This window comes from Pseudopodoces humilis, chromosome 2 (genome assembly GCF_049639895.1).
Source record: "Pseudopodoces humilis isolate 2021_Gansu_Grassland_sample_001 chromosome 2, ASM4963989v1, whole genome shotgun sequence".
NCBI lineage: Eukaryota > Metazoa > Chordata > Aves > Passeriformes > Paridae > Pseudopodoces > Pseudopodoces humilis.
The window spans coordinates 31,008,587-31,035,339 of record NC_142201.1 but is presented as its reverse complement, the minus strand read 5'-3'; the positions used below and the strand labels follow the sequence as shown (position 1 = coordinate 31,035,339).

Genomic DNA, 26,753 nt, shown 5'->3' with positions numbered 1-26,753 from the left:
TATAAATGGAGGTGAATTCTCTGGTTTTAAATTACTGACCTAGTAAAACCTAGTTAAAGCTGAAATTTGAATCTATAAGGAAATTTTATTTTCTTCAAATTCATTATTTTTGAACTTGTAAAATAGAGATGTATTTATTTTGCATGTTACAAGATCTGAATTCTTATATTTTTTTGTCCCACAGGTTACCTACATCTCACACATGCTTTAATGTACTTTTGCTTCCGGAGTACTCAAGCAAAGAAAAGCTTAAAGAAAGATTATTGAAGGCCATCACATATGCCAAAGGATTTGGCATGCTGTAATAAGTATAACAAAAGGGATGAAAAAATGATGGTGATGATATCCCTGTCCAAAAAGGCCATAAGATAGTGAGCTACAGTAGTCACCTGTGTTTGTGCCTCCCTTCTTTACTGGGGACATTGGGCTGGAACAGCAGATTTCAGCTGCTTATATGAACAAAATCTTTATTTTTTCTTTTAGCGTGAAAGTGTTACATATTCTTTCACTTGTATGTACAGAGAGGTTTTCCTGAATATTTATTTTAAGGGTTAAATCACTTTTGCTTGTGTTTATTACTGCTTGAAGTTGAGCCTTTTTGAGTATTTACAAGAAAACAAACTGTACTCTCCCAAGGAAAATACTGCCATCATTTGTAGACCATGTAACCTTCAAGTATGTGCTATATTTTTGTCCCTGTATCTAATCAAATCAAGAACTGTACTTTTTGAGGAGTTTGCTTTGGAAACTTGAAGTCTTGAAAAACAGTGTGATGCAATTACTGCTGTTCTAGCCCCCAAAGAGTTTCTGTTCAAAATCTTAAGAATCAATAAAGATGGAAGGGAGAACTTGGAATGTTAAATTGCAGCCTTGAGAACTTTACTTTAGTCACAGCACAACAATTAAAATTCATTTCACTATATGTTGTCTTCACATGTCTTGTAATAAACTGTGTTTTTAATTAGGAAACATTTCTTAGCATATGAAAGGGTAGAAATTTTAGTTACTTTTTTTAAAAAAAGACGTTTACTGGGGAAAGTGCATTTTCAACTGAACAGCTTTAGAGTAGGGAGTGAAGTGTCTGGAAAAAAGATAGGAAGTTTTTGCTATATTATAAACAAAGCATGTGGAAGTGCACTTAAAATGAAGTTCTATTCTTAATTGCCTATTATGTTGACATTTAAAATAGACAATCCAAAGTCTTCCCTACATGTTATGTCATCATCATTTATTTAATGAATCATTTTTCCTACCTATCAAGGCACATGATCAGTGTTGCACCATAGTCTAAAGGGATGGCTACTGTATTTTAATCTCATCTAACAATAAGCAAAATTGAACAATATTAAACGTGAGGCCTACTTCATGTTGTACACTTCCAACCATTAAATAAACTGTTAGAAAGTAAGTACTAAGGTTATGTTCATCTACTACATAAAGTATTCAGTAGGTTTTTAATTTAATTTTACAAATCATATCAGAAATAAATCCTTTACCTTTCTTAGTCTGTGTTTAATGTTAATTTCTCCTGTTGCAATATACGATGAAGGGATTATGCATTTGTAAGTGCAGATGTAACTGGCATATCCAATACAAGCTGCAGCGGGTGTGCAGAGCTGAGCTTGTGCCTTGACAATTGCTATAAATGGCTACTACCGATCAAACCCGTGACTGTGGAATTGGCATTAAAAGGCTTAGTTTTGAAATCATTGGAAAAAGAAAAGATGTCTTTCAGGACTATTTTAATAAATTCTTTCTAGTAATAGAAACAGACAACTGTTATGTAACTATGATGCTGAATAAAACAATGACCTTTTTTCACCATGGTTCAGTGAAAAAGAAAACAAGTTACTTTCTTACTTTGATAAATTAGATATTAAATGGTTTGATTAGAAGTTGTTGTAGTACTGCATAATTTGAGGGTTGCAGGTACGGAAAGCTCTCCACAAGTGAACTGTAGTGATGTGAGGTCCAGCGATGTTCTCTTCTCAAATTCAAGCCAATGCCAGATGGCCTGGACACACGGGACTGAAACTTACTGGGGAGGGAGAGGTGCTGCCTGTCTCCTGGCCTTTGATCTCAGAGGTGGCCCTTAGTGCCTGCCTGCCCCCTTGTATGTCCCAGAGGAGGAAAACTCAAGATACTCTACCTCTCAGTGTAGAGTGGCTGACAACAGTGCCTGCTGAGCCCTTCAAGTTTGGAGCAACTCTTCCTGCAGATGGTAAGAACATTTGCCGAGTGCCTTGAGGTGCTTCACCAGAAGCGTGAGCACATCATGATACTGCTGTGTGGTATGTACTGTGTTCACAGTCTAGCGCTGTTAAGCTCTATCCCTGTAACTCCTCTTAAACTGATTTAGCTGTGGTTTGTGGTTACACCCAACTGACAGGTGAATGTGATTCATGTTGAGTTTTTTTATACAGGTCTAAAAGCTGTGTAGACAGCATAAGTGGATAGCAATACAAAGTTCTCTTAACTGTTAATATTGTAAACATGCTCTTTCTGTTTTCCTTCAGCATTAAGATTAAAATAATACATAATTGCATTGGCCTTCAAAAGCATAAGTTGTTTTTCAAGGAATCATTTTCAGGTAAGATATAAGTACCTAATATTTGACTGATTTCTCGTATAAATTATACTGCCTCCTGCTGAACACCACTGTAGTGAAACCTTATCTCTTTAGTGCTGTTGTAAGTGCACTAGTTGTTCAGCAGCACCAGTTGATAAGGTTTAAGATAAATAAATTGTAAAGTCTTATACCTAAGTACATAATGCTGCGTAAACAGAGCATCTTCATAAAAGATGGAAGGTTTTGCTTCTTGCTAAAAAGATTTCAGGAATAGCTGTCAGGAGTGAGCATAGCTCAGTTAATTAAGGTGTTTTGTGAACTTCTCACTGGGCTTGTCTTCCATTTGGCAGGCAGCAGCCTAAGACAGAATGGTGGCAGCCAAGGGGACCCCGTCCAATCCTGCATTCTGAGGGAAGCTGATGCTGAAATGGGCCCAGGGCTCCAAGGAATTCCATGTTACAGTAGTCAGTCCATGCCTCTCATCCAACAGTGGCTTCACTGCTGAAGCAGGAGCTTCCTGTCACATCTGGCAGCACACAGGTGTGATGGACCTGGTGGGCTTAGCCTTCAGGGAGCTGCGGTGTGAGCTGCCCAGGTGCCTGCCTGGGTTTCTGCTCTAAGAAGCAGGGAATTGGACACAAGTTTCTATGCTGCCCATGTTCCAGAAGAGGACAACCCCCACATCATCAGCTTTTAAGGTGTTTCTGTCACACTGTTGTATCCAGTTATCTCCAGGTAAATTTTCAGTCTCACAAGAGGATTAAAAATTCCCTGGTTGCCTCAAGAGTTTTTATGATGATTACGAATTGGGTGGAATGTTTGAGCTGTGCCTTATTTATTATGCAGAAAAACTCCATCATTTCAGTATGCAAGAATGAAGGAGCAGGAATTTCTTCCAAGTTAAACTATTCAAAATCAAGTCTTTCCTAACAAGAGCTGAGTTTATTATGCTTAGTCTAAATCACAAGGGTTTGTGATAAGTTACTTACAGTTCTTGTTCATAGTTGAAAGTTTAATTAAATTGTCATAAAGTTCATAAGACCATTGGGGACTTAATTAATTTTTAAAACGTCAGATTTATACTGAATCATGGAAGGGACGCTGCTTTGGAGACAAGAGTTGATACTGACGTGACTCTTTAGGCAGGTCATTTCTTACCCAGATGAATTCATTTGGAAAACTCATGAAATGTCATTATATTTTTCTCTAGTGCTCCATTTGAAGATGTCTTTCAGCTGTTGATTTTTATTTTTCTTCTTCATTAACCCAATTAAAAAGTGTGTGGGAAGGTGGTTTTAATTGCAGACATATGTTTGGTTTTGTTCTGTTCTGCAGTATTTGTAGGATACATGAAGAGAGTGATTCTGACAAATAGCTAAAGTTTGCCTGGTATGCTTGTTTTTATGGATGTCTTGCTCAATATAGATTCTATGGTGGGATTTCTGTATGGGGAAATGTCTGAGAGACAAAGACATTGGAGATGCAAATGGAGGGTGGGAATCCTTACTCTATTTTAGGACAATAAGATTGCATTAGGAACTCCTACATTATTTTGCTGGGTAGGTTTGTGCATAGTTTTGAGACTTAAAACTTGAGACCAGAGCTGACTCTGAAAATCAGACATCAATTGCTGGAATTACACTTCTGCCCTTTGAAGGACAAGCAGCACAGCTCAACTACAAACAACAGCATGTGCAGGCATCCTGCTGCTCCTTCCTACGGCCTTGGTTCACAGCTTGGACTGACCAATGTCAAGTGAGGATAAACACTGCAGAGATACGTGGCTCAACTGCTACATGCAAAGCTGACATGAAGCCTTTCTTAATATCACCAAAAGCTCTGGTGTATCTGCTGTGGCACTGGGGTCATGTACAGAGAAAATGCCTTAAAACTGTCTTCCCAATGCATTCTTCTGCTTCCAGACCTGAATAGGACAGCAGAGGGAGTAACTGGCTATGAAATGGCAACTAGTTGAACTTCCTTGTTCCAGGTTTTGAGCTGCCATACATCATGTGTTGCTACCTTTGATTTAATATTTCCCTTTGCAAGCAATCTGTGTTTGAGCAGCAAGGGGTAAAGATCAGGTAAGCCAATATATGACAATTGAAGGGGTTTTGTTTCCTAATATAACTGATTTTAATAAAAATGGGAAACTTGGCACAAGAATGTTTTCTTAGATGAAAGGTTTTTTTTCAAAAGAAAAATCTCTCCCTTGTGCCATGCACATTGATTTTTAATTTACCTCTTTGAGGGTATCTGCTAAGGGTTTCTCTTGCACTGTTTTTGGGGGTTTTTTTACACCTTGAATCTCTCTGGGGAGGGTCTCATTCCAAACTAAAATCCCTCAGAGGATATCCTCTCTAACTAAATTCCTGTCTGGCTCATTTTGTGTGGGGCTGGAGCCACCAGCCTCTGCTCTCTGCCCTAGCTGTAGTGGCCAGCAGCCAGTCTGGGTGAGAACATTGTTCCTGTGCCAGGAGTCGCTCCAAACAACAGCTTCAGGCCTTTCAGAAGCAATTCTACTCCAGACCTGCAGCAGTTCGGACAAGCTGTTTTGCCATCCATAACAGTTTTCTTGCTAGCTTTGATTTTGTAGGAGATGAATTCTCAATGTTTAAGCCTTCAGAAAGGTTTCTTGGGTTTGGAACTTTATTTCTGGGACCACCCCCACCCTCTGTTGCCACTTTCAGAGGATGGATTAGTCCCTTCTTTCTTTTGTGCTCTTGGCTTCTGCAGAACAAGGGCTGGGCTGGAGCCAGTGCTTTTGGACACCATGACCTGCTGCAGCCCAGCAGTGGCACTGGGGACAGCTGGTGGCAGTGATTTGCCTGCTGCCTCCAGGCCTCACTGCTGCAGTGTTGTGGATGGTAAAAACAGGCTCTTCCAGCAGTTTCTTCCCAGCATCTGCAAGGTGGGAGCCTCCAGCAGCCATATTCTGCTGTTTTTTAGTTTTCCTCTGGGAATCTTGGATTCCAAGAGGAACTGCAATCTGAGGATGATGGCAGTTTCTGGGGTCTCCTAGTGGCTGATGGCAGCATCAGTTGGTCTCAGCACCTCCTGAGTTTGCTCTGAAATTTTCCCTTTGTCCTGCCCAAGTGAGAGTAAATCTGTGTAGGACTAAACCTCCATATGAAGTTGGTAGCTCTGCTGTGCTGCACAACAGGTTTGCCCTCAGCACTGGCAGTGGCTGGGGAGGGGGAACATGTTCTTCTGGAGTCATTCCTGTCGCCCATTGGTCTGACTTGGGCTCCTTCTGGCCACCAAAGCATAAATCAGTTTAGAAAACTCTCCAGGGGCTCCTCTGTCTTCTTTCTCTCTCTCTGGCTCCCAATTGCAGCATCACTTCTGTACCAGCCTCCCTTCCCCAGTGTCTGGAAGCTGAGCAGTTTGGGGTGTCTCCCTTTCCCATCACCTGCTCTGTCACCCCTGCTCTTGGCTGCAGTTTTGAACTTGCTACCAGCTGCCCAGAGGTGCTGCATCACTCTTTTCTTGCTCCTCTTTTTCCTCACCACACTTATCCTTCTTGGGATGCCAGTGCTCACAGCTGGTGCAGTCAGGTTATAAGCAATGAAACTGTCAGCCTTGAAGCCCTGAATTCAAAGTGTTTCTGTTTGGGGCAGCTCCTCTGTCAATCTGCCTTGAGCCATGAGCCTTCCCTGTGCTGTCAGGGAACTGTGCACGGAGAAGCCTGCCTGTGGCTGACAGGATAAATGAGCTGTGGAGGCAACCAGTGTGTTTGGAAAGGCATGAGGTGCTTTGCTGGAAAAGCTCTGCAGCTCTGTGCTGCTAGACATAAGCTATTTTCCTAACCTTGATACAAGTGTGGTCAGAGGCAGCTGCTATTGCAAGGAGATGAGGCATTGGGTTTTCAGTAGTCAGAACTTAAAATTCCCACCTCTGGATCATTTCCTTCACTAATAGTACCCAAAGCTACTGCTGTAAAGAGAGGCTTTCCTTTGCCATGCATTGGACCTGTGAACAAGCAACCTTGCTTTAGACAGCCTAAATCTACAATTAATTTGAAAACAGTGAGAATCACACTGCAGGAAGTTGGATTAATTATCTGCAGTGTTCTGCACATATTTGTACTTTGCTGAGGAACTGGCAATTGGTTCTCATAAAAAAAGTAGATCTTTTACAGCATGGTTGATTTGATTCATCAGCCCTGGAGGCAGGCTACACAAAAAAAAACGTTTTTGTGTTTCTCTGTCTCCTTCTCTGGAAAGGCAAGTAGTGCCCATGGGTTCTTGCCATGCTACTCACCTGAAGGGGCTGCTCGGGTGTGACTGCTTTGGGGTGGTTCCCGTTCCAGGAAATGAGGGGATATAACCATTGGCAATAAGAACAGAATGGTGTGGTTTTTTTTCCTTGTCAGAAAGCTAAAGAAATGACATATTAAAACAGACAAAAAACTAAGAAATTAAGAGCTATTCATCAAGCTGCCCATCACTCTAGAAAACAGCTGTGCTTTCCTGATTTTCCATGTTCTTCAGTTGCCCTCTTACACAAAGGTTGCTACCAGGCGCCACAAATGCTATGAAAAAAGGAATAGCATCCATTAGTCAATTCCTTCCATGTTTCCACACTTCTGGTTTTAGTACTCTACCCCTGATTTACCTGTACAAATAAGACGGGTCTCTCGTAGAGCTGGTTAGTGTCCTCAGCTTCTTGGGAAGACAGCTCATGGAAGCTGAGCTATTTGCACTGCAACCTGCAGTCACCTTGCAGGAGCCCAGGTGATCTCCCAGCTTCTGATGAAAGAAATCTGTGAGAACTGCTGCTTCTTCTGGAGCAAAGCTAATGTTTGTGTTCATCCTTAAATAACTGCTTAACGAGTACAAGCCTTTCATCCTCCCTTTGCTCCTAGGGTGTGTAAGGGGGAGGATTGCAAACACAGAACAGCAGAACTGTATTTGCCGCAGTGAAGCTGCAAGGGCAGTTGGCAGCAGCAAGCCTCAGCCCTTGTGAGCTGGAAATTATTGCAAAATCTGAATTTTAGAAACAAAAGGCCTGACCATCTTCAGCCCTAGAGCTTGTTCCTCAGAGCTTGTGTGGTTTCCCCCCTCAGGCACCCTTCTCATGCTTTGGGCTATAAATGGGGCTGGGGAGGAGAAGGGAGTCCCAGATTGATGGCTTCCCTCAGGAAAGCTGCCACAACTGAAAAATCTTGCACTTTAACTGCCTGTACAGTTGCCAGATCCATTTAGTGCATGATTTGTTTTTCTCTCAGGGATACATGAGGGGTTTTTGCGATTGCTGAATTATGTAGACAAGGGTTGATACTTTCTGTTTGTTCCCGGTTGGAAATATTAACAGAAGAGCTCAGGGACCTTGAAGCCAAGTGCAAATGCTGTCAGCTTGAGAGTGAAGAGTACCTCTCCTTTTTAGTCTGCCTGTGTCACCTCACTGGACAGCCTGGCCTAGGTTTGGCCTGTGAATGCCTAATCCTTGGTGTCAGCGGTGATTCAGACATGAGTTTTGGAACTTTGCTATTCCAAAGCCAGTAACACATGGACCAGCTCAGAGAACGCACTAATGCTTTTGTGGGGTTAAGGACAATGAGCAGCTTGGTTTTTAACATGAAGTAGAGCCCTCCTACTGTACATTAATAAATATTTGGCAGGAATGAAGCTCTAAAGCCAAAGCCTTGGAGAAAAGAGTTTTAAAAGCATGATTGTACCTTCCCTGGGCTGCTTCTGAAGAAAGAGCTGTGCTGTCAAGAAAACCCCTCAGCTGTACACATACATGAGCTGTTTTGCTGTCACTGCTGCTTCTCAAGTCCAGTTCATTGAATTTGGGCAAAGCAGTCTTCTGCTCTAAAAACTGTAAAGTAATAGTAGGGGATGAGGTTAAAAGAATGGGGAGAGCACTGAGAGCACTTCAGAGAGGAGCAAGGTTGAAGTCATTTGCTGTCAGGGTGCAGGGTCCATGACTTGAGACCCTTTCCCTGGAAAAGCTCACTGAGCAGCAGCTGGAGCACGGTGTGCCGTTCTACCACCTCTCTTTTCCTTTTGTACATGGAGCAGATGTTCAAACATCTCAGACTTTGCCCATCTGGTGTCTCACTCAGCACAGACAGTTTGGAGCGGCAGTGCCAGGCCATGGCTACCTGCTTAGGCTCACATGAAGTGAATGCTGTAGCCATTAAATCTATTTCTAGGTTCTGGGCCTATGTTCAAATGCTCTGTAAGCACTGCCCTGTGCCTTGCTTTCTCTTGGGGCAGGGTTGAAGGACAAAGCTTAGCCTAGTCTGTGCCAGGCAATTTTTGGTAGGTGACCTGTGTGCAAGTAGCAGAAAGCTGCACACACTTATTTCTGCTAGACAAGCCACTGTCCCTGCTGTGCCACCCTGCCTGGAGCCGGGAAGACAAGAGACAGGTGGCAGCAGCATGAAAAGCCTGGCAGGCTCTGTGGCCCATGGGACCTGCCACCCCTTGGGCAGGGGGGTAATGGTCAGGCTCTTGTGTCTGTGTGGCTTCTGCAAACGCAGGGATGGTGTCAAAACTGGGCCCAGGACCAAAGCTGTGTGCCAGCTGCCCTGTAGTGAGGGAAGACCACCATTCCCACTTGGTTTTATGTCACTTCAGATCTCTGTTCCAGCTAACGATTTTCTGGACAACATAATGTTGATCGGATCAAAGCCTGTCACGAAACACTAAAATCTAGAGGGATATGGATAAGAGAAAACACACAGTTGCTTGAACATTATTCAAAATATTTTAATGTACATGCTGTAGCCACATTAAAGAGGAAAAAACATCTTACAGAGATGAAAGACTTTAAAGGATGTGATTTCATCATGCCAGAAGCTGTATGTTTCAAAGTGACTGAAGCCAATAGCATCAAAATGCTCTTTTTCTGGCATACGAAAACCAGATCAAGAGGCACAGAGAGGGTAGAGAAAACATGTATTTAACTGATAGATTAGGCTGTTCTGATCCATCAGGTAAAAAAGCAGTCCTGTGTTTCTTAGGGTTTTTAAAGAGGTATAAATTTGGTATAAAGAGTACTTTAAACAGTTTTTTCTCATATATACCTAGTGGCTGGAACATGGAGAACACGTCAATATGCACAAAACCCCTACCAGATACAGTGGGTTTGAGTCACACAGCAGTGAATGTCAGCCAAGGCGACTGTGGTACCCACCTCTGTCACCAGGTGAAAGTTGCAAGTTGAGCAGTCTGTAACGGCACCATCTGTGCTCACAGGGGTACCCTGCTGTGAGCCCAGCTCCACCTCAGCCCTGCCTGCCTCTGGGTGGGACCAAGGGCACTACACCCCTGCCAAAACCAGCTTCTCAGAGCTCCCCCATTTCTCTCAAGCCCTTTAAGAAAATAAGGATAAGATTCAGCTGATGGACCGATACTCCTGGGTGCCACTGGTCACAAACAGAGATCTTGACTACTTTCCAAACCACTTGTTACAATCAGTGGATATTTAAAAAAAAAAAAAGGTTAAACCCAGTCTAGGGAAGATCCGTAAGTGTAGTTGGTGTCTAGGCTAATGATAAAAGGAGTTTAGATGAGGGCCATATGTGGACATTACTACCCAGATGTCCCTTTGCCAGTGTTGCTGGCAAAGCCCTATTCCTTACTCAGATCTGTCTCCCTCATGAGGCTCAGAAGTGTCAATAGAACAGCTGCTTGCCTGGAGACAAGGGCTTACTCTAAGCAGTTGTATTCAGTTTAGCAAAACTGTCTCTTTTCATTCCAGTACCACCCAGTTAAATCACCCTCTTCTCAGTGGGTGATTTTTTTTTTTTTTCCCAACCATTTCCAGGCCATTGATTCCAGATGCTGTCGTAAGTCAGGGCTGAGGACAACTAAAGTCAGAGCACTGCCCACCACAGTAATACCTAATGCCACTGGAGGATCCCATGCCATACATGCTGAACAGCCTCTGCTACTCCATACTTTTCAGAAGCCACTGAGATATGGGAGGATGAAAGTAACACTGGAAAAGTTGCATAACAGCAAAATACTGTACAGCAATAAATGAAAGCTAGTATCTTCTGCATTCTCCCTAATGGAAACAAGGTCATTTGACAACTACTTTGGAGAAAAGATGGCAGTAAACAGCAAAGGGAGATGGAGTAGACATCCTTAGAAGAAATAAAAAGGAAGAAAACATAGGCCTTAGTGACTGGAATGACTTTGCAACACAGGGCTTGTTCTTCCTGCCTTGCAGAAACCCTGTTGTGGGAGCAAGCTGCCTGGCAGGCAGGGACAGCCTGCCCTGCCAGCCCATGGGATTTCTCAGTAGCCTCCCCTGGGATTGCCCACTTTGCCAGGGAGTTCGTTCAGTACATACGGGAGCTGCACACACCAGAGGACTCTTTTCTCTTCCCAGGTTTGATGAAGCCGTATTACCCTTCCACCAGTGAGCTTTAGGGTACTCCTTTCCAAATGAAGTTTTTATCAGTGTGGATGGAACTGGGCTAAAAAAAACACAAAAGGGAGGATTCCCCTGCTCTCTCCCCTGGTGGAGCAGCTGCAGAGCAGCAAAGGCTGTGACAGACCCTGCCATAAGGGACATGAATGAGCACTGCTACCCTGTCAACATGGTCCTTTGTGCAGAGCCCAGCTCATTAGAGAGAATCAGACTAAAGCTCCTGAATGCATGGCTATTTCAGACACATGCAGGGTGCACTGCAATGGCCAGGTACCTGACACTGCTTAGCTGTCATCCAACTGTTTGTACAGACTGTGAAAGAACAAAGATTTTGAGAAACCCAGATATCCATCCATGCATTTAATCTGCTACTAATGTAGCCAGTTAGAATAGGGTACCCTATAAACATTTTTTGAGCTCTTAAAAAGGAAAAAAATTAATCTCTTCTACTTCAAATACAATGCCTTCTTAACGCACAATGCGTGGGTAGAGACAATGTGTCAAGACCTACAGGTACCAAACACAACAGACATTCTTAGCATGACTTGTAAGAAGCCCACTCTCAGTACAAAAAAGTACCAAGTGCTGGACCAAATCTCCCCCCAAGAAGAAGGTGACAGTGTTCTATTTACAAGAAAATACTGCTTCAGTTAAAAATACTAAAAACCATTCTCTTGAATTCATATAAAAATAATTATGTCTATGTATGCACACACATATTTACATACATTTATGGCTTTCAGTGCTTCAACTTTCTCCAATAAATATGGAAATAAAAATACTCCATTACTGCTTTTTCTCCTCAGGTTTCTCAGCCTCTGCTTCTGCAACTGATAAGCTGCCACTACCATATTTTTTCACTCGGGTTTCTACCCTGGCAAGTCTCTGTTTCACCTTTTGTTGAGATGCGCTGTATTCTGCCAAGAGCCTTGCAAACCTAGTCTGCAGTGTATCTAGAGCTACTTCAAGTCGCCCTATTTTTTCTTCCAAGTCTTTTGGGTCAGCTCCTGCTTTTGCTGCCTCCTCATCTATTAAATTGTCTTTCATCAGAATTTGACGTCCTTTCTCTTCCAGAGCCTTTTTGGCTTCTGGATATTCTGTGAGGGCTTCCATTAAATCATCCTTAGACAAGCAGAACAAATCAGAATAACCAATACTCCTAATGTTGGCTGTCCTCCTGTTGCCAGATTTGCTACCTTTGATGTTTAGGATGCTGATTTCACCAAAGTAGCTGCCGTCACTTAGGACTACAAATTGGGTTATGCCATCATCTGCCACCACAGCCAGTTTTCCCTCTTTAATAATGTACATTTCTCTTCCAATATCTCCTTTTTTGCAAATGTAGTCACCAGGACTGAAGACCGTAGGTTTCAGTTTCAGCACCAGCTCAATGAGAAGTCCAGCTTCACAATCCTGGAATATACGCACTTTCCTCAGTGTGTCCAAATGGACATTGATGGCAATTTCAGCCTTCAACTTGTCAGGCAGATTTTTGAGAACTTCCTTCTCATCCACTGTTTTCTTATTGGTCCAGAGGTAATCAAACCACTTAATAACCCTGGCTTCCAAATCCTTTGTCACTTTTCGGAATTGCATGTACTGTTTAATGGAATCCACTTTGGCCTGGAACTCTGCCCTGGAAGCATTCATGTTGGAAATCATGGAGCCAACGTTACCGACAATGGTAGCGAAGATGAGCACGCCCACCAGGAAGTCGATGACCACAAAGAGATACTCCTCATCTTTCACCGGGGGCGGTGTTTCTCCGATGGTAGTCAGCGTGAGCGTCGACCAGTACAGACTGTAAATGTACTTCCTGGACAGGCGTGCGTACTCTGGAACAGACACGTTGGGATACACCCAGGAGTCGGTTCCAAACCCGATCACCTTCGATATCGCAAAGTATATGCATGCGTTCCAGTGGATGATGATAAGAATATATAACACAAGATTGCCAATACGGAACATGTTTGGATAATTTGTCCTGGTCTCAGTACGGTCAAAAAACTCAAAGAGCCGAGCGATCCTCAGCAAGCGGTTAAATCTGAGCTCGGGGTAGTTCAAACCAAGCTTGAAATATGCCAGGTCCGTTGGCACAAGAGACAGCACGTCCAGTTTGAACTGCATAGTTTTGGTATAATGTTCTCGTAATTTCTTCTCATCCTGAACCAGCAATCCTTGTTCAAGGAAGCCTTCAGAGAATAAAAAGATTTTACTTGTTAGAATAAAAATACTGTCAACAGTAGTGAGTGACTTACATTTGAGGCCTAAGAATGTTAAAATTTGTACTGTTATGCCTACAGACATTGAGGTCATTTAATTGCATATTTAAATATTTCAATCAAGTTTCAAAGCTGAATATATAATGACTAAGAACAATGACTCTATTATCACTACAGTGCTCCCTCAGGTTTTCCACTCTATTCTGCAACAGCTGTATCTTTTTCTTTTAAGTATCTTTGCAAAAAAAAGAGGGAGATTCAAGTATCTAACTTTTCATGAATCATTGGCATGAGTCATAACTGAAGTTAAGAAAGTGTTAAGCAATTGTATATAAAATCGGAGTGGAATTTTTAAAAATAAATACCAAGAATAAGTAGGTATAATGGATTGTTGGAAATTTTTCCCAAATAATACAGATATCCTTGAGATCAAGAAATGCAGTTACCCTCCTCCGTAAGTAATATTTTTCCTCTTGTGTACAACATTAAAACAGACATGATTTTCCTTGGTTTGCACTTTGTGTTTCTAGTGAGAGAGCTACTAAGCAGACTTTCACACATCAATATTTCTTAATTACAAAGACTTTGAAAAGTATTAGATTTAAAAAATTTACAAGTAGATATAAACTGCAGTGAGAGACCTTTACTGCAGACAGTACAACCACAGTACTGTTTCATGCCTCTGAGGGCATTACAAGTGTTCCACAGGGAACAGCCTATGCACTGCAAAATACTTACTGCAATTGCAATGGAGATATCCAACTGTCAGCCCACTGGGCCACTAAGAAGAAAAAGTCCACTGAGAAAAAAACAAAATATTCCCGGTGTATCCAGGACTATCACATTTTACTAATCCCGTAGCAATCTACAAGCCATCTATAGCCTTCTCAGAGAAGCATCTGCTGAGGAACACCAAGAGGCATTTCTTTGTGCCCTACACAGCACAGTTATTTCTGGAATGTGTAGTGCGTCTGCAAATGCCTCATCTATTTGTGTGTATCTGGATCTGCAAACTGACAGTGACTACAAATGGAAGTAGTTCCTGTGCCATGCATGTGTTGCCTCCCAGAAAACTGATGAAAAACCTGGTCAAATATGCCCTTTAGTTATACAACTAAACAGAAAAGCTGGCCAGACTGATGAATTTCTGATACACAGTTACAAAAAATAACTTTGAAAACACCTTCCTCTTGTAAGGAGATAAAAATCTCTCAGCTTTATGCTCTCTTATGGAACTAAAGTCTTACAGTAAAATCTTTTGAAAGCATTAGAACACAAGGTATACTAAACACAACCAGCTGCTGAGACATAAATCTTTTCTATTTCACAATGCACAGTCACCAAATAGGTGAAATGCAGTCCAACTGGCCCTACAGCTAGACAGAAATACACCATGGAGAATCTGATGACCAGAAGTAGTTGTGGGACTACCTAGATCTCAGTTCAAAGGCAGACCCTGCCCTCAGACAGCAGAAAGTCTCTCTCTTCCCCAAAGGCTTCCAGGACCTCTGTCTCCATGGCAGGTGGACCTTGCAGACTCACAGGAAAAGGCAAGAGGCAAAGGCAGAGCCAGGAGGGACTGTTAAGAAAGTTGACAAAGATTCTGCCACCTAAAAGAAGTGACTTCTTTCTTGGAGTGCCTGCAATTACAGCAGACACCTGCACTGAAGCATTCTGGATATGGATCCAGCAATTCTGCAGTTGCAAGCCAGACCTGAAAATTCAAATTCCAGTTAGGCTTTAACAGCCATATAATCATTATCAGGATAGCCCATGGAAATTTATAACTTGCTTTGCCTGGACATGCCTAATTTATGCTCTGTTCTTTCCCATTACATTAACAGATGTAACTGCAGTAGGTAAATTTAGTTGGCACAGTTGACATTTTAACTACACAAAGAAGATTAACACCTCCCCCCCATCTTGCCCCAAACACAGCACTCCTGTGATTTAGGCTGGTACCTGAAACTGACTTTCCTGTTGAACAAATGCTAAGTTTAAGAATTTGGCTTGCCAAGGGTAGTGTGCTTCGCACATGACAGCATTTTTAGCCCTTCTTGTACTTATGTTTACAGCTTGGTCACAGGCCATAATTAACATCAAGCTGTCAGCATGACTTTAAATAAATAAATAGATAAAAATGGATAAGATGTTAAAATGAAAGATTTAAAATTACTCTCATTTTTTTAAATGATCAGTGTTGATCTGGTCCCTTTCAAGGGACATTTTGAAGCTGTGTCTGTACCAGTGAAGAGAATGCAATAGGAGATGTTTTCTGGCCCAAGACCAGCTACCATGACAGCTTCTATTCATACATAAGTTCTTCCAGGCCCCTCCAAAAACACCACCACGAAGAACACCCAACCTCTGCTGTCCTCCTAGTTGTCCCCAGCTAGGTGCTCAGGTGCTCGCTAGCATGGACCGAAGTGCAAGCACCAAAGTGCACCAAGGACTATCAGTAACTTGGTGATGTGGATCACTGTACATCATAGCTTAGGCCTGTATTATGACCTTGTTCAGTTTAAAACAGATACTACTTCAAGGCTGGAATCTCAACCTGCCTGGATTACAGAAACACACAAGAAGCTGAAAGGAACCACTTAACGCATAGCACAGCACAGCCCTCATGATCCTCTGGGTTGACGTTTCCTCCAGGAAGGCAGGACCTGAGCAGAGGTTCCTGGGTTAACCCTATCCCATCACCAGGCAGTGGGAAACCCAGCCAGGACCTCATAGAGGCTGCAGGAAGCAGAGACAGTGGCAGAGGGGCCACACTGCCTGTTCCAGGCATAGGACCACAGACTGAAGGCTGAGACAGGTGCCAGATCCTGCACTTGACCAATTCAGTAAGCACTTCTGACCAGGATGCTGCACAGCTTGGTTAAGAAAACAGCACTTGTGGGGTGCAGTTGGTTTCCTGCTCCAAGTGCCCTATTGTTCCTTCGCCACACAGCCTGTTACAGTGGCTATGCACTCAGCATCTGGCATGCCTATTACTGACAGAACTGAATTTAGAGACAAATGAAGAGCAAGTGTTGAAATGTATGGCCTTAAAAAATCCAAACTGATCAGATACTTCATCTGCCAAAAGCCTCCATTATTGCATTCTGACAGCATATTCTGACAGTGGTCAGACCCCACAGGAGAATTTTTGTTCTCATCCTTTGCCGTATTTGAAAACACTGTAAAATCCCAGGAAGACTCACCTGTTCTGAACCTGACAAACATGTCAATAATATAGATAATATCAGAGAGATAATCCAAGAACAGCCACATTTTAACATGGTCCATCTGTAGCTCATCAAAGCAGGCTCTAAAGCAAGAAAGATTTAAAAAAAATAAATTAGACCAACTGCATAAGCAGGGTGCTTGCATTACGTGCCCTAGAAGCACGTTAGCACACATTTCTGGAACAGAAATATTACAGGCAGCATATCTCCATGTCCAGACATCTGCACGCTAGAGCTATGTCCAAACAGAAACCAGGATATTTCAGAATTCAAAGGTGCTCTGCACAGGAATAAAACTCAAACACGTAAATGCCACACAAGTGCACTTATGGAGGACTACACATATCTCTGCAGTTAAAAGTGCATCAGATTTCACGGAATACACATCTCCATGACGATGATCCCCAAATAAAAGATTTGTTTCTCAGTGGCAAGCCATTCTCATCTCTCCCTACCATCTTACACAGAGTAAGGAAACCATTTCTACAGCACTCCATCACTTTGACTGAAACTGATTTCTACATTCTACCATGGAAAAGAAATACTTGATTTAAATCTTACTGCCCTTCGAGCATCCAAAAGATGCATTATATGAATTTAAGAGGCCCCAGCACTGCCCACATCCCTCCTTTCTGTCCTCTCCTGAGTGGTGGGAAGCCCTCATCCCGGGCAGTGCTTAGGGATGCCGCGGCCAGGACACAGCTCAGCCGCCAGCCAGCAGGTGGCACACAAAGGCCACACCAGTGCTCATGAGGACACACTACAAGTTACACCCACCTGCTTTTAGACAAAAAGGAAAAAAAAACCAAAAACCAAAGCAAGACACTGGCAATCTATTCCCACTGGTATGCATATCACACATCCCTAAGGGCAGTAAACCTTCTAGGTCAATCACCCAAAGGATACCGCAGGGAGATTAGAGGGTGATTTACATAGGAAACATAAGGCTTGAAATGTAAAATTGTTATTAACTTAAATCCATACCTGCACACTAGCATACACCAGTTATAGAACACGGGTGCTGCAATTACGGTCAGCCAGTTGTAGTACAGATTGCTTGAAGGATCTATCACAAAGACCTCCTTTTTCTGCCTGGAAAGTAAAACATGCAGATTTACATTAGAAATGTGAGCAAGCAACCTGCTGGATTTCCCTCTTCTTGAGGCTGTTCATTTCACCATGAACTCACAGCTGCCCAAGAAGAGGAAGTATCCATGCAGGCAGTACAGATGAGATACCAGGCATCCCATCTGACAAGCTCTATTTATTTATTTGATCCAACTTTAGAGAAAGTAAGTAAGAGTGGAAAGAAATACACAGACTCATATCCCCCAGACTGAAACCCATAGCCTGGGAGATACTCTTCTGTATTAAGCCTCACACTGAAAAAACACTTAATTGTTAAATGTTTTTTATTATCACTCCGGTTAGAAGGTTACATTTCATTGCTAGAGAAGGAACCTTCCTTTGCAGGCTAATTATTTGTTTTTAGCAAATCTGTTATGGAAATGACTGTATAAACATGCATTTGAACAAGTAAAACACATACATATTCAAATACATGTCTGTACAAGTAAAAATGTCTGTGTGCATATGCACCTACAGGGTATGTGACTAGAGCTGAATCATGTCTTCATATGTAAAGGCAAATTTCACCCATTCACAGCCCTGGCTCCTTAGGCCTCACAACAAGGAAGCAATGCTAAAGGAAGCATACAGGCCTGGAAGGTAAAGATTTAAAGAACAGCACGGCTCATGGCACAGGGTATGCTCAGAAGTGCCCACCTCCAGCATGAGAAAGATTGATATGGAATAGAGAGCAATTAGGCATGCAATCAGAGGAAATATACACTAGTGGATTTGAGATCCCCAGCTGCAAAATTACTTCAACAGTAGAAGTGTGATCTGTGGACTGTGTAATAGTGTGCAGAATATGTGATCAGGCAATGCTTGAATATGTATTTGTTGGACTTTCCTAATCTCCAAGAATGCAAATATATTAAAATGCAATTATAACTTATTTCAAATCTGTGTCTTTTTCTGGCATTAACACTGCTGTCAGCTGAATGTCCAGGCAATGTGAGTAAAGGAAGCAGCTTTAATCTAAAAAGTATTTACCATCTTCACTACTGGTTTTAAACCATTTCTTCTAGAAAACTGGTCACCACCTCAAAACTGGTGACCATGACATATGGTCATTATATGTCAGAGTATACTTACTACCTTGTAGACATTAAAACATTAATTTTCTTTGACAAAATGTTTTAAAACACTCTTGGCTACTGCAAAGCTCAGGCTTTCACTACATAGTAATTAAAGCCAAAAGAAAGTGCTTTGAACAAAGGCTTTCTAATTGGAAAAAAAAAATTTAAAATGTTTGATTAATAAAGATCCTGAGATCAATCAGATTCCACTTGGAATGCCCTCACATCTATATACCAGGTGCCACCATATACATACATATAAACCTACAGTGTATTACTCTAACATACTCCTTAACGGTGAAGGCCACTCAAATGCATTCTCTTTTAATCTGCCATCACTGTTACTTTTTATCACTGATAATACTAAATTGTCCTGTATTTGGGTCAGTTTTATGGGAAAAAAGCAAGAACAGGATCCATTTCTGCCAAAAGCATTCAAATTACCTCATTTTGTTACAGATATACACCATTCTCTAACCAACAGAAGCAAATTTTAGTGATCACTAGCAAAGAACTGCACCGTACTAAGTAATTAAATATACCGGTCAGTGAAATAACTAAACTTACTAGCAAACCTTTAATTTTCTACATGTAAGATATTTCTACATGGTAAGATGAACCAGACTTTTGGTTTATCTGCTCTGAATCATTAGGGAAATTCTAGAACAATGAAAAGTCTGTGCAGCTCTGCAAAGCAGGCTGCTGTCCTGAAGTGTTGTCATAATTAAAAAGTAATCTTCAACTCAAAGTGACCAGAGGTAGCTCAACTCCCTTTTACTGACATAGGAAGCTGTTTCTGAAAGATCTAAACACAGGTCTTCAAGATACAATAACTTTCCTGAGCAGATGAAACCTTCCCAAAAGGAAGGTTTTGACAAAAAAATTTGACAGGCTAAGAGTCTGCAGTCTACAGAACAATTATAAGTGTTACAATTAAATGTTATACCATGTTTTGTAATGTAGGAGACGTGTTAAAATCAGACATTCATTCTTTATACTTACTCTTCTTTTTTTTTATCATCTTTTTTGTCATCTTTTTTGTCATCTTTCTTTTCCTCTTTCTTTTCCTCTTTTTTCTCCTCTTTAACCTCTTTCTTTTCTTCCTTTTTGCTGTACAACATAATGCAAGGCTTAGCAGTGTTACCAATACCGAGCAGTTCAGGGAGAGGGTGGAGGCTTGGGAAACAAGACTAGACTCCAGCCAGAGTAGGACAGGGATCCAACAGGAAAAAGGAGTTTACAAGCTGAGACCTCTCACCCTGACACCACCACTATCACATCAGGTAACCAGCTGGCTGATTCGCTGCATTAGTCACCCACACCTTCTTGACCTTTACAGACATCAGTATACCAGGCTGATTTTAAATAAATGCTTTCAGTTTGATTGACTCTTAAGAGCTCAGACATTTAAAAGAAACCTATCAAATGATGACAGAATGTGAAATGGCTTAACAAACTGTCAACGTTCCTTGTACAGCCAAAACCTCAACATGAATGTCTGAGGCTTTCATAGTAATTATAAAAAATGAGGATAAATCTCCTCTCATGGTTCCTTAAAACCAGCAAAATTTTAATTCATTAATTGCCTCTGGATCTGAATTACCCCATTCTTAGGTTTGTCTGAACAGAAGAGTCCTGAAATATGTTAACTTATGCAGACAGGCCTGCAAATATTTTTCAGACCTACAGGAAGTTAACATTAAGTCTCAAGACTGACTATACTTACTCGTAAAGCCAGACTTGCTACATGCCTTAGTCAAGAATCATGTAATGTGATGTGAAGAATGGTGCTCAGTTGCACAAGAAGAAAATCCATCATCTGAGATCTTATTTTTACTTGAAATGTCTAGTCCTTTAAGAATAAAGTGTTAGACATAAAAGCCTAAGAGTGTTCCTCACACTACAGTGTATGTGGATAACAACTCCCCACACGTAATGTCTGGTTTGAATGAAAGCTATAGATTGCTGAGCCCATGAGAGCTTTGTTTTCTCCTCTGAACTGCCAAGACTGGTCTGAGTCTCCCTTTTCACTGGTGTCAAGAAAGGACAAATGAGTTTAATGATGAAACATCCCATAGCAAGGACAGAATATGTAATAATGCTGCTTACAGGACTTGTGCTTTCCATGCACACTTGCTCATATTGCTCAGGCCAGAAAGGTCTGTGCTGTGAATGGCAGTCACAGCTAGGAATGTGCTTGCTACAGGGAGAAAGAAGCACTCCAAAGGAGATGACAGCCACCAATTCTAAGACAGTAGCAGCTTTCACCAATCAGCAATAAGCACCTGTTCCACTTCTTAGACATTTCCACAGTGATGCACCACCACAGTGTACTTTGGAAAAGCCAAGACTTGTTTGCTAAAAAATGTTGAGATCCCCCACTCTGCCAGTGAAATTTCACTATCCAGTGAAATACCTACCAAGCTGACCACCACCACTGAAACCTTCAAAATTACACAGTACAAGGGAGCAGAACTGGAGGAGAAAAGAACCTTTGGCTTGACTGATCTTCTATTTTCACTTGCATCTCAAATCAAAGAAGGAGTTTTAATGTACTAAGGCTGATTCCTACACAGTAGTGGGAACTGCTTCTCAAGAATTTATTTCTCTGGACTGACTGTCCAGAACTTTTACCACTTCATTTTCCAATCTGCCCCATTTAAAAAACATGTCAGGATTTCACTGCAGATTAACATGCATGGTGTCTGATCTAAAGGCAAATGCTAAGGGCACAGTTGCTATTGTTAGCATTAATGTAGCTTCTTCAATACTTCAAATGTCTGCCATTCTTACCAGAAAGGAAGAGTTACGACTAAGCAGAATTTTCAAAGGGAAGGGCCACTGTACATTTGTGGATCTTGTTATGCAGGGAAAAGTAGGCTGAGATCAAGAATCAGTCAAAAAGTCTCAGCAGTGGTAAACTTTGGAGGGAACATTCTGACAATTTCAACTCCCTCCTATGTTTGTGGGGTTTTTTAGAAAAAGTGAAACAGCTTCATTTCACATACCATCTAATGCCAATACTTATTTTTCTCTGGCTTGAGATCTCCTACAAACTCATCTGTCAACTACAGGTACCTTTACCAAGTGAGTTTCTTCCATTTATGCTGCCTCTGTTCATCTTTCTATTGTGGAAACTCCCAAGTTATCATACTCCCGTCCACTTGCAGTCTAGCAATGGAAGTCACTCAGAGGAAAAGGCTGGCCATAATCAAAGACTTGAAAGCATCATGCACAGTTCCCCAAGTCATGGCACACTTAGGTCTTTAACATAATGAGACATCCACATTTCTTTTTCTTTACACTCTGTGAACAGGAATCCAGAAACTAATAAAACAGTTTGTGTCTGTCCTCTTTGACCCCAACACAGCAGCATCCATGCTGTTTCTAAGCTGTGTGCAGCTTTAGACTTAGAAATCTACTTCATCAGCCCTTATAAAAACACTGTCATAGTCTTTGAATGACTCAAATATTTGCATTTCTCACCTGTCAAGTACTTTGCAAATCAAGTATGTTTCAAACTATTGGGCAGGTAGACAGACAGGTCTTGTCTTCATTTAAAAATAATGACACACTGAAAGGATGAAAGTTTTGCCCAAGGTACATGAGTCATTGTCAGAAACAGAGTAAGGCAGACGTATTTCTTCCTAACCAGTCCTTTGGGCTCAATCTAGCAGGCTTGTCTCCAAGCTTTTAGCACTTCTTTTATATCAGTCTAAATAAAAGTCTGCATATTTCTGTCAATGTTCACTGCACACAGATTTTCCTTTTGAATAAGTTATGCAAACCAAAAAGTTGCTTTAGGAGCAGAAAGATCTCTTGTTCAGCTATGTACACAAAGGTTTTGCAGCATCATCTAAAATGTATTATTTAAACTTGCCTATGATAGAATTATTTGGATGATAAATCCCCAAGAGTTTTCTAGAAGTATTTCTGACACAATCAGAAGATGTACCAATTACTTTTTTTTTTTTTTTGAAAGCAATAAAAAAACCTACTATCATTATGCATGAGAACAGATCTGCTGCTGAATACTAAATAGCAGATATGCCTTCAGATTACTGTGGTCTAAGACAAGCAACATTGATGTTGGGTGATTTTAAATTAGAAGAGCTCTTCACATTGTTTAATTAATTTCTCTTTGGTGTAACACTGTGAAATAGCTTTTCAATTATATGAAATAGACTCAGAAGAACAGCTTCTGTCAGACATTCTGTGGCAATACCAGCCTTATGGTTCCTGTCACTCTCTAAAACAACTGTACCTGCTGAACTGAAAGACACACTTTTAAAAGATGGACATATAGATGGAGTTTGGTGCCCTCATCAGTATCCACTTCTCATCTGACAACCTGAAATTTTTGGGGCACTTAATTTGCAAAAAGGGACCAGTGTCTTAAAAGAGGAAAACCACTATTAGAAAATTAATACATGAATCTAATTTTAAAACTGAATGCATCAATTGGTAATGCAGTAAAACCAGCCAGCTGAACTACAGAAGGTAGGGACTAAATGCTTAGTCAAATTCACTCCTTGAGAGGATGGGGTAACTTCAGACAAAAAAGTTCACAGGGAGCACAAAGGATGCTTTTCATACCAAGAAAACTAGACCTTTCTCTATAATAAAACTATTCTCTTAGGAAAGGCTTAGGAAGAACTAAGGAGTTTATACTACAAATGTTACTACAGGCTGGATAGGGAAGAAGAGAAGGTGCTGGTAGTTGAAAGGTCTTTGGAAATTAACAGTACTTACTCTTCATTGGTGTTGTTGCTAAAGTTGACATTGAACCTGGCCAAGGGCCAGTGACTGCAAGCAAGTTAAATAAAACACATTAAAGAGTGTAAAGGCTGCTGGTATTTCATGCACGTGTTTACAGACATGACAGACTGACTCACGAGTTTCTCACATATGCACTGATAAGATTAGCAAGGTCAATTTTGACTGTTGTGATAAGCCGCTTTGCATAACTGCTTCAAGGCACCAGTTCCTTTCTGTCATGTGCCTGGCATACACATTTGTGACCACATCTGATGTCTGAAGCCTGCTCTTAGGTGTATTAGTGCATGGCAAGATGCATGTCACTATTTTTAGCCCTGTACTCATTGGGCTACTATTTTAAGCTTTCTTCAATCCTTTCAAGTCCTCTTCACAGATGCAGTGTCAAGCCTTGTGGATAAGTAATGAGCATATCTACAACTGCTGCAGAATTAAGCCTTCACAATACAACTGAGAGTTACTGTCAACCAGCAATAGCATAAAACTGAGAAGGCAAGGATAGGTGCTCTCAAATTCACTTCAAATAGCCTTATACAGAGGTTTGTTGGCACATGATCAATGTTGTCATCTCTAATTACTTCCTATCTGCAGTTGCTACTGATCCAGACATCTGAGAAATCAGACAATCTGGCGAATTCAATAAAATGTGCTCTTGAGATGAATTTTGAAGAAGCAGATCAAGTGAAGATAATAAGGCTGTGCTGGACTACAACAAATCAAAGTAACCTGTATAATGCACAGAACTTCCAAGGTTTTTGCTTCAATCTGAATTGCTTGCTGAGATTTTTGAAACTAATTACTTGCTTACCTACCAATCTTAAATTATGAAAAAAGAAAAAAATGCAGGAGTCTGTGTTTCAAAGCCTAATGCCAAACAGAAAGTCAGCTTTTTTCTTGGGACTTCATTTTCCCATTTCAGCTGGAGTTAAATTTAAAACACCATGCATTTATAAAGTAATAATTCATCAATTCAAAGAACTGTAAACACATAAAGGTTTCTCTTTCGTTTTATTGGACCTGCCTTCCAGACCAAAGACTGCATATGTGCTAATAAGTGAAGTCAGCATCCAAATGATTTTGTCATTTCTGCATCAGAAACTTTCAGTAATGTTATCAGATGGACTTCTGAGTAGATATAACAAAGCCATGACACATTTTGCACAACTGCTTCTTTAGAGTTCCTAACAATTACAGATAATGCACATTAAGATCCCAAAAAGCCGAAAGTAGAAACATCCTAGATTCTTGAAATAGAAATTGCATTCTCCTCAGCAGAGAGCAATTTAGCAACATCAAGTTGCATATAATAAAATTCCAGTTCTGAGAAATCATTCTGCCTGAAGCAGGATGATCAAAATCCTTTACTTCAAGATCTTGGTCACAGTGTATTTGAGGAGGAAAGTCTGTTTAAAGTGCAATACTTAAGTTATCTGAAGATTCCTGGGCAGCATTAAATACTCTGTTCATCTCCTATGCTAAGCTCCTTACTGTCTTCTTAAAATACAACTTACATCCTAATTACCAAGAAAACATGATAACCCCAGTCATCTTCAAGTATAAACACATCTTCTTACCTGTTTGCTCCCCCGGGCCGCTCACGGGCACCCAGGAAGGAGCGGATGTTGCTTTGCCTGGTGGACACCTCTACGAGCTCTGGCCCTCTGATACGTTCCAAGAAAGAATCAGGCCTTTGGTCTTCATGGTGCGAGTGCCTTGTGGCCCATGACCTTACAGATAAGACAAATCGTGACAGCCTGCATGGAACACACACACAGAATTGACTGAACCAGACAGAAACATGCGGTGGCATAAAACAACCCCGCAAATGCCAGCCCAGGAGAGTTTTTCTCCACACCTCCACCTGTCATGAAATTAAACTTGATGGAATAACTGTGTGAAACCAGCCACTTGCCACAATTTCGTATATTACCTTCTGCAGTGGATCAGGGAAATACCTCACACATCAGTTCCTATTCTACTGTATCACCACTGCAGGAGCAACAGAATGTTCTTGCTGAGTGGGGGCCTTTGCATCTCAAAGTGAGATACTCAGTGAAGTCCATCAGATTCAGTTGCCTTATATCCTTGAGACTTTCCCTTCAAGATTCAGGTTATGTTACTGTAATATTTAAATTGCTAGACATTTGTGTTTACATCACAAACTTCTGTTTATATTCAGAGCACACATAACAGTAGCAACACACACATGTAATTCAATCTATCCTAGAAACGGGTAAAGGAAACTACAAACAAATATTAAAAACGAAGCTGTCAGTATGAATTTATATATTCATGTACATTATGTTTACACAAAACACACACCAATAATCTTTTTCCATCTAAACTCAATTTCTTGCAGACTTTGTCATCTACACCTGGTGGTATCATTATCTGAAAACCAAGCAAGGAAATACAAGTTTATTCTCCACTATCCAAGATGATGAAGTGTGAACAATGCTGTTTAAATGACTATAGTTTTACAATTTTTTTCCTTTGCTCTTTGAAATACACTCAAAGTGAGTGTGGTCTGTATTGCGTGTAACAATGGTACCTGAAGGCAGAGCCCTGCAGTCTCAGACACAAAGCAGACACAAGGTTTTGAAGCTCCACTTCAGGTTTATATTCAAGTTCCAGTAATATAAACAACTTAAGACAGTGGTCAGCTTCAATTTTGCTGACTAGGGCTCCAAATCTGTTATAAACATCACTGGATTCTAGAAACTGAGAGAAATTCTTGCACTCAAAACACAAAGACCCCCTGTCTCCTCCCTTTCCAGAGCCATCTACCAAAAGGAAACAATCATTATGTTTTATTTGATAGGAAACAAACACTGCATCAGCTATCAGCCAGAACCAAACACTGACCCATTTATTTTACAGTCTGGCCTCACTTCATGCATTTCCCCAGCATTCAATGTATTTTCAGACACAGTTACGTAAAAATAATCTATTTTTTTTATATTTGACAAATCTGTTTGGGCTTATTCAGCCTCTCCCAGATGCTGAGACTTTTACTAGCAATAAGTAAGTGATGAATCAAGGTCAATGCAACTTCTGTTACTTCTTATAGACATTCTTCAGCTGGACTCCCTCCATTTTCTTTGGAAAGTGACGGCTCTTCTTTCTTTGCCTCCAAATTATGACCAGTCTCTTTCAGAAAATTGAACTTAATACTGGAAATTATATTAGTATGTTACCTTGCCATTGCTCCCCTGCCAGTGAAGGAGCTTGCCTGGGATTCAGGTACATGTCCTCCCTCCACAGAAATGACTCCCTGCAGTTCTGAGGATGCATCCTCACGTAGTGAATGGCTTCTGCAAAAACAGGTTTTTTTTTTTAAAGAATTCCATGCAGCCTTCAC

The 26,753-nt window shown here is 41.1% G+C and overlaps 2 protein-coding genes across 9 annotated transcripts in view; one reads left to right on the top strand and one right to left on the bottom strand.

Moving 5' to 3' along the window:
* Positions 1-1,847, top strand: part of UBE3A (ubiquitin protein ligase E3A) — a 52,513-nt gene extending 50,666 nt beyond the window's left edge. For all 7 annotated transcript variants that reach the window (XM_014249758.2, XM_005516520.3, XM_088051207.1 and 4 more), the window contains one exon: positions 185-1,847. In XM_014249758.2, coding sequence (XP_014105233.1) covers positions 185-305 — 121 coding nt within the window. In that variant the 3' untranslated portion in view covers positions 306-1,847. The remainder of the gene's footprint in view (positions 1-184) is intronic.
* A 7,415-nt stretch (positions 1,848-9,262) lies between these two features.
* The window catches only part of CNGA3 (cyclic nucleotide gated channel subunit alpha 3), a 30,332-nt gene continuing 12,841 nt past the window's right edge, over positions 9,263-26,753 (bottom strand). Inside the window, exons 4-10 of one of the 2 annotated variants that reach the window (XM_005516521.2) lie at positions 26,590-26,706; positions 24,967-25,146; positions 23,369-23,422; positions 19,619-19,726; positions 17,397-17,504; positions 16,389-16,495; positions 9,263-13,152 (exon numbers count right to left, since the gene is read on the bottom strand). In XM_005516521.2, the coding sequence (XP_005516578.1) occupies positions 11,747-13,152; positions 16,389-16,495; positions 17,397-17,504; positions 19,619-19,726; positions 23,369-23,422; positions 24,967-25,146; positions 26,590-26,706 (2,080 nt within the window). In that variant the 3' untranslated portion in view covers positions 9,263-11,746. The remainder of the gene's footprint in view (positions 13,153-16,388; positions 16,496-17,396; positions 17,505-19,618; positions 19,727-23,368; positions 23,423-24,966; positions 25,147-26,589; positions 26,707-26,753) is intronic. The other variant, XM_088052090.1, reaches the window with a different exon arrangement.